The following is a 17,978-nucleotide window of genomic DNA, read 5'->3' as shown; positions in this document are numbered from 1 at the left end:
ATTTGAAATTTAACAGGCCAGCAACTGAAGGCTATCTGTGAAGCATCAGATAGATTGTGAATCTGGATAACCCAGTCAGTGGGGAAACAGAGGAGGGTCTTGTCATCAAGAAGTACATAAACTGTATTTTGGAGCTAGTAGGTGTGCTCGCGAATAAATTACTACTTCACTAAGAGCCTCACCTGAGCCTCAATTATCGGCTCCGGAGTGTTTCTCACAGCCCCGCCGCCACCTCCCCGCCTCCGCCCGGCTTCTCCTCAGGGAGCGCCCTCACCCCGGCAGCCGCGCGTGCGCCGCCGCCATGCTGCCCGCGGCCCCCCCTCAGCCTCCCCGCGCCTCGCGAGAGCCCGCGGCCGCCGTGATGGCGGCGGAGGAGACTGAGGTGGACGTCGAGGGGGACCCGGCGGCCGCGCCCGGCGAGGGGGAACCGGGGTGAGCGAGGCGCTGCCCCAGGGGAAGGGCTCCGAGGGGGGCAGAGCCCGGGGAGGGGGGGGGGGGCGTTCGGTCGCCCCCGTTGTCGGCCGGGCTCAGGGGGTCGCGGGGTTTTGGGGTTCCCTGAGGGGTGTTCGTGGTGGTGGTGTGGGGATGTGAGGGGTCGGGGGTGAGGGTGTAGGGATCCTGTGCTGTTCGGGCTTCTCTGGGGGGATTTTGATAGCAAGTGATTATATAAATTGCCGGGGTGGTTTTAAGGTAGGAGGCTGTCCGTCAGTGGTGGTCTTCTCAAAGTAAAAACCATTTATTTATAGGAAAATCATCACCTGGGTGAGGTCTGTAAGAGTACTAGCCACCCTATATGCTCAGGTTCTATTAAATCTTATGTACCTATGAGCACTCCTCTAGAAGAAAACATTTTTTTCGTTATAAGGGAGTGCTCTTACCTTATGAGGGAAAAAATGGAGAAATGTGGAGATACCACAAATCAACGGCACTATTAAAAAACATAGTTCCCTAATTGCAAACATAGTTCCCTAATTGCAAACATAGTTCCCTAATTGCCCATGGATGCCTGGCACCATTCATTTCTGTGTAATTTGCAAGGTCCCTCCTGCCTGCAGTGTTTTTGCATGAGATTTTTTACTACTTGGGGTTCCAGTGGTATCTCAGACACTTCAGAGGTGAGACGTTGCTACTGAGAGCATTAATAAAGATGGTGAGGGGGGTTTATGCCGTGTGTGATCATGGAATCATGGAATTATTGAGGCTGAAAAGACCTCTCAGATCATCTGGTGCAACCTTTAACCTAGCACTGCCCCTTATCCCTTGGATCTCGTGGAGTATTATGAAAGAGTAACGTTACACAATGGTCTGGAATGGATGGCTTTTAGTTTTAGTATCTCGTTTTGCCATCTTCTGTTAATGATTTTATTACTTAACTGTACGTTTATTTTAATTCTGACAGCATTCGTTTTGTTTGAACATATTTGCATTGGTTTTGAACACTGGATTTTTATTTTATTTTTTTCAGAGAACATGAAAGTACAGCTTCAAGCTTGCTGCAGGACCACTATCTTGATTCATCTTGGAGAGCTGATAACAATCTTGTAAGTAATTCTAAAACGAACAGTACTTATAGCAAGGTTATCACAGCTTCTGTTTTCTCCATTCTCTTACATGCTACATGTTCTTGTACGTGCTCTTTTAGAATCTATATTGATTCTTGGTACTCAAATAACAGTGTGACAGAATTCAAAGATTAAGAAATACTTGTATTATTTGCAGCCGTGGACATTGGATAGCAGCATTAGCGAAGAAAACAGGGCTGTCATTGAGAAAATGTTGCTGGAGGAAGAGTATCCTTTTCCTGATGTGCCTTTATGATTTTTATTTTTTTTTCTGTGTGACAACAGAAAACTTCTTATTTCCAAAGGAAATGGACAAATTCACATTTCCTTGTGAATGCGACTGAAACAGTCACCTTGTAGGCAGTAGGCGGATTACAGGAGTCAGAGAGGATCCCTTAATTAAATGATACAGCTACCCCTAGCTTGCACTGATGCTGCAAAGTCTTTGGCTTCTTCACAGTCTATTGACAATACCTAAAAATAGTCACAGTTACATAGTTTACTGGTTAGAAACTTAATGTTCTTGGGTAGTCACATGGGAGGGAGGAAGAGACAGCTGGAAAGACGTTAAGGTAGTGGCAGGGATGACTTAAACTACAGAATTTGTAGGCCTTATGTAGGTAGCACAAGTTCTTCTGACTTGTTCTGCACTTGCGCTGTTCACTGTTTTGTTTTGTTTTGGTCTGGCTACGTGTATACTTTGACAGGAACCAAGATGAAATGGATGAAATGAGTAGAAGGAACAGCTTCTTTTTTTTTTTTAAATTATTTATTTATGTATTTATTTATTTAAGTTTTGGCTGAAATATTCTTATCATTTCTAGTGTTTCTGGCCTAAGTTGACCTCAGCATTCAAGGGTGGTGAAGGTAGTACTACTTGTGGACCAATTTATATTCATGTTCTTTTTGTGATTGAGTAATACTCAGTAATAAAAGAAACAAGAAAATAAAGCAACAGAATCAATTATTGAGGATTAATTTGAAAACAGATAAGGTATCAGTACAAAGAGAAGTACTCAGTATGGTTTCTACACCAAAAAAGAAAAATTCTGTTGTGGAAGCAGGATACCTAGTTTACTCAAAGTAAAGCGAGCATGTGGATTCAGAAATCAAATACCCTTTCCTTCTTTGTTACTAGTGGGAGTATGTGAAATACTGTGTATTTCAGTTTTGAAAGCCATATGTGCGGTATTTCTACAACAGAATGATTATGAACCAGTGTAATTTATATAGTTTTTAGAATTCTCACATGTACTGCTATTTTTTATACTTTGAAAGCTTTCTTAATAACAATTTCAGATATTATTTATCTAATAAATCACTTTCTGAGAAAATATGGCTCAATCAAAAGGAAGCAGAGAAAAGATCTATGAAAAGGTAAGCTGTGTTCTAGAAAAACATCCTCAGATGATAAGGAACTAAAAGTCCTTCTACAATAAGGTTACTTGCTGAGATATGCAATAGCATCACAATTACTAATTTTAATTTCATTCTGTTTTGTATTTGCAGTCCACATAAGAAAACTGGAAAAGTCATGTACGTACACATTAATAAGAGCATTATTTTTTATTAATTTTATAAAATTTTTATACATTTTATTGATTTTATAAACACTTTAACTGAGTCACATTTTTCAGTGTGGCTTCTGATTTTTTAAGATATAGTACCTAAAAAGTAGTTCCACAAGATTAAATTATCTGCACAAAATTATTTAAGGGATCTTTGAGCACACAGAAATGTTGTGTGTAGTAAGAGGCCTGTAGTAAAATGCATACATATATACATATATATGTATGTGTTTTGTAGCACAGTGGTCCTTATATTTTAAAAAAAGTGTTGATTCAAGTGGGCTTTCTTGCCTGAACTTCTCTGTTTACTTGTTCTATGTACTTCTGCATTGTTAGTTACTGGCAAATGTGTTGGTTTGAATCTTCCTTTGTGTTAGAGAAATTGACATAATTCTCAACGTTCAGCCACATTCATGCTTGAAACAATACCTTGAGCTTTACAGGAGATGAGCATTAGTCCTCTTGTCAGAAGTTGTCTTCAGTTACTGGGATTTGAGAATGCTTTTAAGAAACCACTAACTTCGGTTTCCTTTTTATTCTAGGGTGCGATCACCTACAAAATCCACTAGCTACTCAGTAAAGTGGACATCAGAAGAAAAAGAACTGTTTGAACAAGGACTGGTATGTTTGTGTTTGTATGTAATATCTTGTTTAGATATTACTATTTTGCTAGTGAAGGTAAATTAATGATAAGTAAGCTTGTTATATTTATCTGCTTCTGCTTTTTCACTTCTAATTTGCTAAAAATAATTGCCACCTACTAAGGGTGTAATGATAAATCAGATTTATACTGATGAGTTGCCAAAAATGGTTCTGTTTACCAGATTTTGTTTGTGTGATTACAATTTGAGATCACAAAGTATCTCAAACATTTAGCTTTATGAATTGCATAATCATATTGCTGTAGTAAATTACTTGCTACATTCTGTAGTTAAAGCAAGTCAGCTAATAAAGTGAAATCTGTTAGCTAGTATTGCTAGATCTTTAGAGATGGTATGCTTGTACGGTGTTGAATGAAGTAGGGTTTGATTCAGCAAGTACAAATTTATTTCAGCAGGATTCCTTGAGTTAACAAGCAACATAATTTATAGCATGTCTGTACTGAGTGAAGAACAGCAATAATTCTTCCTGCTAGATGCGCTTTTTTTCCTTGGTAGAATATGACTAGTGAGATTCTTGGGTTTAGTTGTACTATTTGTGTGTTTGTAATGAATGATTGAGTTTTTAAATCCTTCTTGGACATTAACATTACAGACATTGCACTTTGAGGCTGGCTAACTTCAGTGTGCTCTGTACTAGGTCAAGTTCGGCCGCCGGTGGACAAAAATTGCCAAGCTGATTGGAAGTCGCACTGTTCTACAAGTAAAGAGCTATGCTAGGCAGTACTTTAAGAACAAGGTAAGCAGTATCTCAAGTATGCTGTTGTATGAGTAGTTTGGTTTTCATCTGTTTTCAGGGTACTGCTGTCAAAGTACCTAGTCTATTTATTTTCATATTCAGAAAAGTAGAAATGCTATTTGCAGTTTTAAACATGAAATTAGAATTTCAAATTCCTAGAAAGACTCCAATATTTTTATTGCTGGCATAACTAAACAATGTGAAACAATGTGTAGTATAACTGTAAGTTCTTATGCTGTTGATTTTTAGTCTGAAAATACTCATTTTCCACACTATAGCTTTACTATGTGAACTACAATGAACCACGTGTTCATTGTAGTTTTAGCTTTAGTTGCATTTGAAATTTTAGGGGCTTTTTGGAATTACTCCTACTAGAAGGAATTTAAAACTACTACTATTACTAGAAGGAATTACTACTGTCTGTTTCTGAACTAAACTAAATGGTGGTAGAGTTTGGCTAGTATACCTATAATGCTGTGTAAAAGTTGACTGGAATAGATTAAAATGTGTTTAAAAAGTTAGAAAGTAACTAAAAACTAGTAACTAGAAAGTTAGAAAATAACTAAAGAAAGTTAGAAAGTAAAATTTCAATGAGGAAGAAACACCTCAATGTTTTTCTTGATTTTTCTGAGATGATGTTATACGTAATACTGAGTCAGCTTGTTTACCTGCTGGCAGTGCTGATTGTGGCTACCTGTTTCAGTCATAAACCTTTGTCAGCCTATCAAACACCTCTTTTCAGAACATCTGTCTGCTTTTCAAGTAAAATAGTTCTGACTCTTTGGGAGGCAGAGGGGATTGTTTTTGTTTGTTTTTTTCCTCCTAAAAGTTTTTTGTACTTTCCTAAGGCAAAAAATGATGAATCTGAAAGAGAAGAGCAAAATCAGTGTGGTAGCAGTCTTCCTTCTGAAGATGGGATAAGGGTAGAAGCATGGTCATCTGGAAACTTGAGAGGCCGTGCAGACCCTAATCTGAATGCAGTGAAAATTGAAAAGCTGTCAGATGATGAAGAAGTAGATATAACCGATGACACGGATGAATTATTTTCTCCTACATTCCAGCAAGATGCTGGAAAACCTGAATTATCTGTGATTTCAAGAAGTCCAGTTGAAGAAACGAAAGGAACGGAACACGTTTTTCCATCTGTTGGACACAGTTCTGCTATTTCTTTATCTAAAGAAGATTCTCAGCATACCAAACAAGACACAGCGGATGTGTTACTATTTCGAGGTGTCGCAGCAACATGTTCTCAGCACAGGAACGGTGATAAATCTGTGAATTTAGATTACCAGCAATGCAATAATTTTATTGAGAAAGCTGAGCAAGGCAGAACAGAAACATCTCATGGGTCTAAACAAGTTGCTGATCAAGAGCTTAATGAGGAGCAGAGAGACCTGGCTGATAACGGATTGCTTTTTCATTCTCCCTGCCAAGCGGATGAAGATCATCAAGAGGAAGCAGAGGAGCTTAAGCCACCTGATCAAGAAGTGGAGATTGATAGAAGCATCATCCTGGAAGAAGAAAAACAAGCTATTCCTGAATTTTTTGAAGGGCGTCAGGCTAAAACACCAGAGCGTTACTTGAAAATTAGGAATTATATTTTGGATCAATGGTAAGATGCGTTAATTTTGCTTTCTGAAATAAGGGATTCAAATCATAGAATCATACAATAGTTTGGTCTGAAAGGTACCTTAAAGATCATCTAACTGCAACCAGTTGCAATATCACTCGTGTCCTCCTTTGTTGGCTAAAGCAGTACTTAATACCAATAGCTTACTTCTGAAAAGAATGCAAGTATTTATGTGGTAGCGTTCCAAAGATTACCAGTGAATAGCCCTGATTATTAACACTTCTTCTAACTCTTCCATTTTTTGTAGCATTCTGGAAGCTAGGCAATGGAAATACTTTGAAGAATTAGCAAAAGTAGCATCCTATACCAGAACAAAATGCTTCTGTTTTGGCTATGCTTATTTTCCTTTCGATTTTTTGTCATCCAATATATAAGAAAGCATTTATGATTTTAGTGTTTCTTCAAAATATCTGTTTAAACTCATTCCATAATGGTGTGTAGTTCTGCCATCATAGAAGGGCAGCTAGAAGAAAGTGTGCACTACAGAAAATATTCTTGAACAAAAAAACTTCAAATTAAGAATCAATTTGGAGTATTGCTCATACATTTGAATATTTTATGTTCCATCTGCAAAGAATCAGCTGAAGGAACCTTAATGATCTGTGGTAGCAGGCTAAACATAGCTTGTTACTGTTTTGGTTTACGTGCTTGTTGGATGGTTAGCTTGCTTTTTAGTAGAAAGAAGTACCAAGTCTAACTGGGTTCTTGTTGAGTGGCCTTAGTATATTAACAGCTTATTCTAATTGAAGTTTGTTTTGTGAAACTTGTATTTTTGCTGCAATTGCTCTGCATGGCGTGTACATCAGGGAAAAAAACATTTTGGTGTCTTATCTTAACCTCAGAGAAGTCACACGAGTCATCCTCTTCAGTGGTTTGTTTTGTGATTTGATTATGTGTTCCACTTTATTTTAGGGAGAGATGTAAACCCAAATACCTGAATAAGACCTCAGTGCGTCCAGGCCTGAAGAACTGCGGTGATGTTAACTGTATTGGACGGATCCACACATACTTGGAATTAATAGGAGCAATTAACTTCGGCTGTGGTAAAAAATATTTTAGTGGAATTGATTCATAGCTTAAATTCTGATCAGTGCTTCTTGAGAGCATTTATCGTTTTCTGTCAGCTTTTCTATTAAAATGAATGTTTTCATGGAAAGGGTGAATGTGAAGGTTGGTAAATACATCTTCAAAAGTCCGAGTTGACTTCAGTGAAGCACAGATGACTGCACTTAAGCAGAACCAAGTGTCCATGTGGATAATCTTTTAACTTCTTTGCTCCCTGTGCTTTAAATGTCTTAAATAGTAGTTGTTTTATTTAGGTTCTGTAGCAGAGTGTTAGTACCTCATTTTGTGTGAAGTCCTGAGACATACTGTATCTGAAATTCTGCCTTCCTTCCCCCAAAGATAGCATTAGAGTTGCTGTTTCTTTTCCCTGCTTTCCCATATTGAAGCATTTCCTAAATAAAACAATGTTTTTGCCCTGAACTACTACTTCTTTAACAAAAATCAAACACTGAAGTCAATTGACACATTAAGAGTATGTACACACTTAAAAGTTTCTGTCATTAATGCACAGTTTGAGAGGCTCTGTATTGGGTTAATTTTGGTTCAAAGCTGGAGGACATCTAGGAAGAGAGGAATTTCCTAAGATAAATTTTGTCTAACATAGAAGTTACTAGAAATTAATTAACACTAAGGAAGGAGATTTTCTGTCTTAAAAATGCTGTGGTAGCGAGAGAAGACTACAATCAGTCAGTAATATCACCACCAGGAGATGTCATTTCAGTGTGTTGGGTTCTTCTTTATGGCATTTGCTTATCACTTCATGCTTTCCTGAAGTACAGCGTGTATCTGTTTATCTGTTTTGCAGAACAGGCTGTCTATAACAGGCCCCAACCAGCTGATAAAACACGGTCCAAAGAAGGCAAAGACACAGTAGAAGCATATCAGCTGGCGCAGCGTTTGCAGTCCATGGTACGTTTTTGGGGGTGGGGGAGAAGAAGGTGGGGGGGGGAACACTTAATGTGTAAGTTTTTTCATTTTTTGTTTTCAAGGCAGGGCATCTCAGGGAACTTCTTTTGTTTGGTTTGCTGTTTCATTAGGATGCCCTTCAATGCAAGTGTTAGTCTTAAGTAAGTCCTAAGTTAGTCTGAAGTCTTTCTTTCTGACAGGTACCTGTCCTAATTTCTCTCCTGTTGTACAAAAATAATCTCTGATTTCTTTTCAGGTACTTACATTTCAGTCTTTTCCATGTAGCCCCAGCCACTTTTCTCCATCTCTCTATGATTTATTAGTCTAAATTAGCCAGAAAACAGTGGAGTGTATTGGTAGTATGTGATTAAGTCGCTTGTGTTTTAACCATTAAGTATACTGTGTATATGATATTACTTCCTCTGTGCGTAAGGCTCTCAGTTAAGCACAGTAATAACTCATTCATAATTACACGAGTTACAAATGCTTGCCAGATTTAATTTTCATATTTGCATTTAATGTAGCATTTTTAAGTACTTCATACCAGAGTAAATCAGTTGATGAGACGAAAACTAAATCAATCCCACTTAAAAAAATAAAAAAATAAAAAAAAAATGAAGAACAGTAGCATACACTAGATGTAAACATACTGGTTTATAGCTTTGTGTTGTCTGTTGTAATTTGCAGTTGGATAATAATGTGCTGTTGCTGCCAAGGTTGTTGATTTTCTGTGGAGCATCATCCAGGTGTTTTTCTTTACAGCCTTAAAAACTGAAAACTTCACTGGTGATACTTCATGGCAGATTGCAAGCTACTTAATTCTGGAGAACTCCGGGGTGTTTTTTCTCTTGTGGAAATATGTCATAGTGTTAGTAAAACTCATGCAGCAGTAACCTTTTAGATTATGCTCTTATGATTGATTAAATGAAGCAAATGCATTTTTTCAGAAGTTTGATCTTTCACTCACGTTGATTTGCTTGCTGCAGCGTACAAGAAGACGGCGAGTGCGAGACCCTTGGGGAAACTGGTGTGATGCTAAGGATTTGGAAGGACAGACATTTGAGGTAACCCCTTTTTTAAATTCTATTTACAGAAGTAATTCTTGGTAATGGCTAGCAGGTGGTGTTGCATCAAATATTACACAACCATTTTCCTCTTATAGGTGTTTAAATTATTGGTTCTGCAACGGCAAAGCTAAAAATAATGTAGCAGTTGTTACATCTGCTGATAAATACAACTGTGCTTGGCTGTTTACAAAGGTGTTCGTGTTGTGCGTGTGTATGGACCTACACAATTTTATGCCTGTTCTGGCCTCTTTGCCTTGTTTTGTAGGAGACTTCATGACCCTTTATTTTCAGTTATAGAAAAATTGTTTTTGCTTCATGTTAAATAAAACCTTTGCATGGTGGGGGATAACATGAGTCAATGCTAAGGTTAAAATACTAAGTCATCAAGAATCAGAAAAACCTGAAATGAATTTCTGTGGTGATTCCTTTTTCTTGTAACTTAAAATAAATCAGTCTTATTTCATTACAAAGTTCAGTTTTTATTTGATTTGAAATTACCATGAATCTGACAGGAAAATATTGGTTCACCTTTTCCTTAAAAATAAATAAATAAATAAATAAATTACCTGATTCTTGTTTTTTATTTTCTAGATATTTGAAAGCTAAATGAGATGACTTTCTACTATTATTTAATAAATAAATAAATAAAAATAATCGCATACTACAGTGTCATAGTTTACCTTTCTTCATAGTTTTGCTTTTTGCAAGATATGGCTCTGGGTTGAAAGAAAAATCTGAAAACATTAATCCCTGAAAAGGTGTCATGATAAACTTTTCTCAAAGAGAAAATGTAAGAAATGTAAGAATTCTCTCTTCAGTTTTGTAGACCAGGTCTCTAATTATTACTTTCACGCTGTTTGATTCTGCTGTGGCTATTGCCTTCTATCTTGAGTAGTCCTGTAACACAACAATTGGTAGCATATCAAGAGGACACTGATAGCAAGAATTCATTTTGGCCTTGTCTTAGAACCACTACTGAAAGAACACATAAGACATCGACAGATTAATTTTATTTTTTTTTAGCATCTATCTGCTGAAGAATTAGCAAGAAGAAGAGAAGAAGAAAAACTTAAACCTGCAAAATCTTCTAAAGGTTCAAGACAAATAAAAAGGTATTTAAAGTACATCATGTTCAAAAGTAGGTCCAGAAATAAAACAACTGGCTTGCGTGGCGTCAGGCTGGAACAAATAACATGTATGCATGTCAAAATTTTAGTCCTAAAATTCACAAGTGTGGGTGGTGAGGTTTCTATACTTGGTGGAAGCCCTCCTAATATGGGATGAACAAATACAGTGACGAAGATGTTCTTCCTACACTAAAGAGACAGTGGGAAACTAGGAAAGTTTCCTGACTGTCCTACATCTTTAGAGAAATTTTCTTTCATTTTATAGTTCCTTTGATCCCTTTCAGCTGATACCATGCTGTTTATTCACTGAAGAAAAACAGGTACGTATCTAAGTGAATAGCTGAGAATGCTTTGTTTAGTTGAATTACTTTTCTTATACTCATTATTGTGTTTATCATTTCAGGAACCTTTTCAGGTGAAAGTGTCTTCAGAAGCACTTTTAATAATGGATTTGGTGAGGATAAAGTTTTTATCTTTCAGAAAGCTGTGATGCATATGTGTGTGGTTTTAAGTTTTGTTTTATTTTTAATGGGCAATACAAGAAGATTTTGCAGCACCGTATTTAGGTTAACTTCTTTCCATTCAGACCTAGACGTGACAGTCCAGTATTAAAGCCCCAAAAGATTAATGCATTTTCTGTATTGTGCTCAGTTTTTCTAGAAGGTAAATGGTTGTGTGATGATAAGACTGTTAGGACTTTAATCATATCTTACTAAAAACTACTCTCTAAAACAGTTTGACATTTTGAAAGCTTCTCGGTTTGTTTTCTGCCACTCTGGGTGTTTACAGAACAACGTGTCTTTTAATATCAACACGTTGCACCAAAGTTTTGTGCAGTTGTTCAGTACATCGCAGCATTGTTCGGGCTTTGTTTGAAGCTAGCTCACTTTATATATGGAAGAGTAATAAAGATGCACAATATCCATGTGTATAATAAACAAATGTAACCTTTCCTGCTTATTTCAAATTGAAACACTGGCTATTTTAGTCTTTATTAGTCCTAAGTTTTCTTTCTAAATGTCATTGAGAAATTACTTCATTTTAAATGTGAAAGCCAATGAATGCATTCTATCATGTGCAAATCAAAGCTAGGAGAAATTATACAACTTTAATAATTGTTTGATATCATTTTAGCACTCTCATGTGTCTATGGCAGAAGTAATAGGGTTACTAGGTGGAAGATACTCTGAAGCTGATAAAATTGTAGAAGTAAGTGTTTATCTTTTTTCCATTTCCTTTATGATATTAAAACTGTTTTGATAATATATTTATTAATTTCACAGAAACATAGAATCATAGAGTGGTTTGGTTTGGGAGGGACCTTAAAGGTTATCTAATGCCAACCCCCCTGCCATGGGCAGGGACACCTTCCACTAGACCAGGTTGCTCAGAGCCTAAGGGCAACTACTTCAAGCATATTAAAGTTACCCTTCATTACTTTAATCTTCAAATGTTATTTATGCTTCTGTTCAAACGTTGGCTTGTCAGCTCTTTCATGAGGAAGATCTGGTACTGACTCCTAAAATTCTTTAAGTGAATTTTATGTAACTGATTCAGATTTCTTGCATTTATCCATCTGGAGACTTTTTCAACAGGTTTGTGCAGCGGAGCCGTGCAATAGTCTCAGCACAGGACTGCAGTGCGAGATGGATCCGGTATCGCAAACACAGGCCTCAGAAACGCTTGCTGCCAGAGGATACAGTGTTATAGGGTGGTACCATTCCCACCCAGCGTTTGACCCCAACCCTTCTATACGAGATATTGACACTCAAGCTAAATACCAGGTACTTACTGGTCTGTACATTAATAATAAATAAATAACAAAAAAGCCAACAAACCTAAAGCCCCTCTGGTATTGCAATGTTAATGCACATTGCTGCACTCATGCATATTAAAACTGTGTTCACAAATTGGTTTGTAGCTCTGCAGAGCATGTGAACATACAGGTGGTTTAAATGAAGTTGAACAAGTGTTGAACACGTGAACAAGTTTGCCAGATTTTTCAGTGTTTTCTGACTTGTCTATTCTATTTTCTTTAAATTTCAGAATGCTGTTGTGAAAAAGACTTTCTTATCTGTGTGGTTTGTTTGTTTGTTCTAGAGTTATTTCTCCAGGGGTGGTGCCATGTTCATTGGAATGATTATAAGTCCTTATAACCGAAATAATCCTCTTCCGTACTCTCAAATGACTTGTCTAGTAATTAGTGATGAGATCAGTTCTGATGGCTCCTACCGTAAGTACTGGTTTACCCATTGTTTTAATTTTTCTTTTCCTTTTGGATGCTAAGGGGAAAATGTTGCGTATCCTTCATCTGGGGCTTGAGAAATGGGTGTATGTTTGGTGCTAAGGGAGGAATTCTACTGTACAAAACCAAAACTTTCACCTAAAGAGTAATCTTGCAATCCCTTGCTGTTGGGACAAAATTTACAGCTATAAATAGATAGATTGTATTTCCTGTGTACTAACATCACAATATTACCCACACTCTGGTAAGGAAATAGAGGTTGGGGCAAGGGTCACTATTATTTATGTATTGTATCCATATGAATAGCTGAGAAACTGTTTCACATGTATTGCTAAGTCTTGTAAAGCAGCAGAGTTTCTAATCCTTTGATAGAGGACAAAGAAGAATTATAGCAAAGACTCTGTTGCTATAGTGGCAAAGAACTTTTACTCCACTAATTTAACGTACAGAAGGTTAAAAAGTCAAATTTGCCAGCTGTCCATGGAAAAGCAGGTATGAAAGACAAATTGTCAAGCAGATCCTAGAAATGGTGTGCTGGCATGAATCCCAACCTAAGATACAAGGTATAAATTGTTGCTTAAAAGTATCATTGGCATGTCATGAAAACAGAATGTCTTTCTTGAATAGTTAAGAACACATAAGATGTATGGAATTTCAAGTGCTGATCAGATACTCGTTCCCTGACATTAATCCCAGGGTAATTCCCAGGATAGCAGTTTATGGCTGTATTCTCTGCCTCCTCTCTGTCCTCCCTTCCCCTGTTTTAAGTCCTGATTTTTGTATCCAAGCACGAAGGATTTCAGTATTTTTGGCAAGACAGTAGAAGAGGCCATGTGACCTGAAATTCCTCCCGTTTTTTTCCAGTGGAAGTAAGCAGAACAGACAATGGAGACTTGCTTCATAGCTGTAGGGGAAGTGAAGTGGTGGCAACCTCTGTGCAATAATTCTTAAACTACCAAAACTAAAAGTAGTACTAAATTATATATTAAAAAAATGATTAATATTGCCATTTTTCTGTTACACTGTGGATTTCTGTGTGCTTTGTGGCATGAGGAATTGCAGAGGATAAGGAGGAAAGCAGGCTTGTTGCCTACTCCTATCAAAATTAAATTCACAATGAAAAATGTCATGCTTCTACTTCAGCCTCCTTAAGCAAGTCATGGGTCTTATAAATAGCACACGTTATCTATAGGAACATAAAGAATGAATATTCATGTTCAATTGATTACAGGCCTGCCCTACAAATTTGAAGTACAGCAGATGTCAGAGGAACCTCAATGGGAATTAATATTTGAAAAAACAAGATGGATAATTGAAAAATACAAATTCTGTCACAGGTATACATCTGTTTATATTATAGCCAGTTTAGAATTTCTGTGTATTTATTAGTGGTGTTTCAATGGAGACATAAGTCTGCTTTCTACCCTTCTACTACTTCCTTTTTCTCTTTCAACAGCAGTGTCCCCATGGATAAAATTTTTCATAGAGATTCTGACCTGACTTGTTTGCAGAAAGTAAGTTTTTTGCTTCTTTGAATTTTCAGTTGTAATGTTTTGTAATTTTAAATACTGTTTAAAACACAAATCTCTTTGGTATCATGAGATGTCACAATTTTAAAAATCAGAGATATAGACTAATAGCTGTAAATTGGTTTTAAAGAACTTAATTTACAAAATAATACACGCCTTGCACAAAAGAGACTATTTTAATCTTTTTTTGTCATAGCCAGTTATTGAGCACTGATCACAAAGTAAGATCTCTACGTGTTGTTCCTCTTTGTACGATTGGTTGTAACTCATTGCTGCTATGACTGGGTATGCATCTTTACCAATTGTGTAAGGGGAGAAAAAAAGAGAAGCCAAAATGCCCAGGCTAGAAGAATCTGGAATTTGTTCCTGTGTGGCTGTTCTTTTCTAAAACTTTTGTTGTTCAGTTAAATGCTTTCTGTAGTGAGAAGGGGAAAAAACAATACCTAGTAAATATTCATCAGCTAGAAGGAAACAAAAAAACAGGAATAATAACAATTTTTAAATTTCATTTTTCTTTTGCGCAGCTTTTGGAGTGCATGAGGAGGACTTTAGACAAGGTAACAAACTGCTTCATTGCTGAAGAGTTCTTGACTCAAATAGAAAACTTATTCCTCTCCACATACAAGAGTGAAAAAAAGAGTAATGCTGAAGAAAACAAGAATGAATGTTCAAATGAATCGCCAATGTGACAGCTTAAAACAGAACTGGACTTTTCTTTTTTTTTCTTACTTCCCATTTTCTTTTCCTCCTGACCCCAATTATGTCAACTTTCAAAATTATTACCATTTTAATAGTATCAGTTAAAGAATCCTGCATCATTTTATTGTTATGGCTTAAAGATACCTTGAAAAACTGAGTGTGATCTGACTACATGAAGAACGTTTAGCAGTTTGCAAAAACCAAGTTATCACAGGGTTAGTTAATTACCACAATCTGCCATTTGGGAAGAAGGAGTTGAGTGCTGTGATTCAGTCTTCATGGAGAGTGCATCCTGTCTTCTCTCAGTTTTGGAATTTTCTTTTTTTTTTTTAATTTTATTTTAATCTGCAGGTACACATTTGATGCTCAGTGAATTTGTTCCTTAATGCTCTAGAGTTTCGAAGTTTGAATGAATTCACAGAAGAGGCGACCACTTCACTGAAATGAAAAATTGTTAGCTCACTCGTTTTAAATTTTCCTGGTATCTGAAGGTTTCTTCAGTTTTGCTTTACTTTATCTAATCTGTTGTCATCCCCCCAGTGATCCCTATTGTCAAGTAGCTTTTTGGCATATTCTTTGCCACCTTGTATCCATGTTTGCTGGGGAAAGGCTGGCAAGTTTTTGACTTCTCATTACTAATTGTGCTTGTTTCCAGTGGAAATGGTAACTCCTGTTTATTACAGGTTACAGTCTTTCCGATCTTCCATTCTACAGGAAGATATCTTGTTCTGTTAGATCACTATGATTTGTCCACTTCTAATTGCCACTGTTTCCTGTGGAAACGAGCTCTTCATTGATGGCAAGCTTAATGCAACAAGCAGAAAAGTATTTGTCTTTTTGAAGGAGGGGAAAAAAATAAACCAAGAACAACAAAACAAATCCCTACAACTTTTCAGTTTAGTTCTCTGTAATGTGCAGGTCAACAAGAAGACATACTGGTTCTATCAGTTCTTCAGTTGTGATTTCATATAAGTGTCAATTCAGATAAATTAGTCATAAACAGATGGATCTTCATTTGAGAATTTTTCTTGATGGTAACTTGCATGAGCTCCATGAGCTATATCACTGAATCTTCACAGAAAAATGTGCTTTACTTTTTGTTCTCTAAATCTCTAAGATGAAATGTGAACTGTATACAGTTACTACTATTTACAGAGACTTATCTTATCTTGGACAAAGTTTCTCAAGTATGTCTGAAATATATTTGAAAACGTGAAGCAAGCAAGAACTTGAGTTTATACCTAGAGGGTATAAATTTGAGCTTATCCTAGAGGGGATGAAAATGGACTTGATTCTTATTTGAAAAATACAGATATACATATATGCTTCAATATATATAAGTAGAATATTAAGATTTTATATGTTTAAATCTTTAACTTCATCTTTTCATTTGCATAAAGATAAATAGAGTTTGAACAGCTTTAAAATTGTAGAGTTGCATCCTAATGAGGGAACTCCTTTGCAGAAGTTGAAATTATTTTTTTAATCATGCCTCACATTAGTCTCCTGGTTCTAAATGGAACTGCAGAACATGATCATATTAAAATATGAGCAATTGATGATGATCTCAATGCAGATTCAAGAGATATGGTCTTAAAAATATTGGTGAATGTTCTACTTTTTCTTCTCTGTCATATCTCCTTGTGCACAGTTTCAGGTCCCACTCCTGTGTATTATTTACAATCCACCTATTTAAGGCATGTTGGCTCTGTCTGTATATTCTAAAGCATCATCTTTGAGACTTCCTAATGAAAAATACTGCATGGCTTTCTGTATTTCTCATTTAGACTGCACTCTTGTTGACAAAGCATTTTGTCCCTACTTAGTTTTGGAGCGTTCTACAGTATTAAGGTATTCTGTTGCAGCTTTGCATAGGGTACTGTAGAAAAATCACAGGGTCTGTATGTACTAAAAGCTGTAATTACTTCCAATTTGTAGAAAGAGAAAGTTAAACCTCGTGTAACAGCAATATGAAGTAGGTAATGTTCTTTGTCCGTATGTGGTATATTTCCAACCAGTTCAGGATGTTACCACTGTTTGGTAATGCTGACATCCAATGTGCCAGCTGCTTTTCTGTTTACTAATTAAAGTGAGTTAAAGCAATGCGGTTGTATTAATTGGAGTTAAGTCATGAAAAGTCAGAAAAGTTGAGTAAAACATACTTCTGAAGCAGTTAGCCTCTTTGACAAGAGGATGTTGTGTATCAACTGCTCAATACTGCAGAAAGACCCCAAATTTCCCAAGAGTGATTCTTGTATCTAAGGTTATTCATTGACAACACCTCAAGGTGGAAGTGGGGTGGAGGGGAAGAAAGTAAACTGCTTGTATCACCGTAATCCCAAATTACCACACAACGTCGTATGTGAATTGAAAATACCGTATCTGTTGTGCTACCTACTAATTTTGTGGGCAGGAGACCTGGTAAGAAAATAACTAATCCGCTTTTGATTTTTGACTGTGTGACTAATAATGTGGGTTTGGAAGTCGCATGCTTCTGAGGAGAGAAAAATCTATAATACCAATGCTGTCGGTTCTGCTACAAGATATATGTAAAGCATTAAATCTTTTTCTTGGAAAAATCACTTTTAACCAGCTATTCTTTTTATGCTAGCTTTCCTTTAGTATAAATATTGTGGGCTCTTATGGTTTTTTTGTTTGTTTGTTTGTTTTCTTTTATATAAGACCACTTGTTATTCCTAGCCAAGCCCTCAAGAGAGGGGAAATGGTTGAATAACTGGAATGATGAAATTTGAACTGGAAGAATCAACAGGGGTGTGTGTGTATATATAAATATATATATAGCGTGTGTGTATCTGTGTCTGTATATCTTGGGATATATATTTATTCTAAGATTTAGCTTCTGGCAAACATCACTTATGGGCATTTGTTGGCCAAGTCAAGTTTTGCTATTATTGGCAGTGCTTTTTCACAGGTATTTATGCCTTGTGTTCATGAAGAGGACAGGAGGCTTGCCCATTATTTCTTGTTCAAGTAACTTTCCAAGAAGTGTTTAGTTGAACGCAGAGAAAATTAACATTGCCAATAATATTTTTACTCTTTTGCTCACTTCTTTGCTATTCCTCACTGATGGTCTACAAAGGTCTACTAATAAAGGCTCTATGTTCAGTACCTCAAAAGATGTGTTCGAGATTTGTGATAGCTTCTTGCCTCTTGAACATAAG

General features: G+C 36.6%; 1 protein-coding gene and 1 long non-coding RNA gene across 11 annotated transcripts in view; one reads left to right on the top strand and one right to left on the bottom strand.

Moving 5' to 3' along the window:
• LOC113844285 (uncharacterized) overlaps positions 1-319 on the bottom strand; it is a 94,366-nt gene extending 94,047 nt beyond the window's left edge. For all 4 annotated transcript variants that reach the window (XR_003498745.3, XR_003498743.3, XR_003498744.3 and 1 more), the window contains exon 1: positions 183-319. This is a non-coding gene — a long non-coding RNA (uncharacterized lncRNA). The remainder of the gene's footprint in view (positions 1-182) is intronic.
• MYSM1 (Myb like, SWIRM and MPN domains 1) lies at positions 288-17,933 on the top strand. Of its 7 annotated transcripts, none has more exons than XM_072041712.1 (21): positions 315-432; positions 1,466-1,541; positions 1,720-1,790; positions 2,862-2,939; positions 3,072-3,098; positions 3,673-3,751; positions 4,430-4,528; positions 5,377-6,140; positions 7,071-7,201; positions 8,029-8,132; positions 9,116-9,193; positions 10,220-10,308; positions 10,589-10,643; positions 10,727-10,777; positions 11,458-11,532; positions 11,919-12,107; positions 12,424-12,556; positions 13,800-13,905; positions 14,028-14,082; positions 14,622-14,654; positions 15,148-17,933. In XM_072041712.1, the coding sequence occupies exons 1-21, from the start codon at positions 362-364 to the stop codon at positions 15,157-15,159; spliced, it is 2,376 nt and encodes a 791-aa protein (XP_071897813.1). In that variant the 5' UTR covers positions 315-361; the 3' UTR covers positions 15,160-17,933. The 7 variants fall into 7 exon arrangements, with proteins under 7 accessions (XP_027318474.2, XP_027318475.2, XP_071897813.1 ...); XM_038182881.2 differs by having other exon boundaries at positions 320-432; positions 14,025-14,082; XM_027462672.3 differs by having other exon boundaries at positions 317-432; positions 14,622-17,933.
• The last annotated feature ends 45 nt before the right edge of the window (positions 17,934-17,978 follow it).

This window comes from Anas platyrhynchos, chromosome 8 (assembly GCF_047663525.1).
Source record: "Anas platyrhynchos isolate ZD024472 breed Pekin duck chromosome 8, IASCAAS_PekinDuck_T2T, whole genome shotgun sequence".
NCBI lineage: Eukaryota > Metazoa > Chordata > Aves > Anseriformes > Anatidae > Anas > Anas platyrhynchos.
This window is presented reverse-complemented; position numbering and strand designations above follow the sequence as displayed.

Coding starts and splice junctions, on each gene's coding strand:
- MYSM1 (XM_027462671.3), top strand. CDS start 362: ATGGCGGCGGAGGAGACTGAGGTGGACGTCGAGGGGGACCCGGCGGCC. Junction 11,533..11,918: donor AAGCTGATAAAATTGTAGAA/GTAAGTGTTTAT, acceptor CTTTTTCAACAG/GTTTGTGCAGCGGAGCCGTG. Junction 14,083..14,621: donor ACCTGACTTGTTTGCAGAAA/GTAAGTTTTTTG, acceptor TCTTTTGCGCAG/CTTTTGGAGTGCATGAGGAG.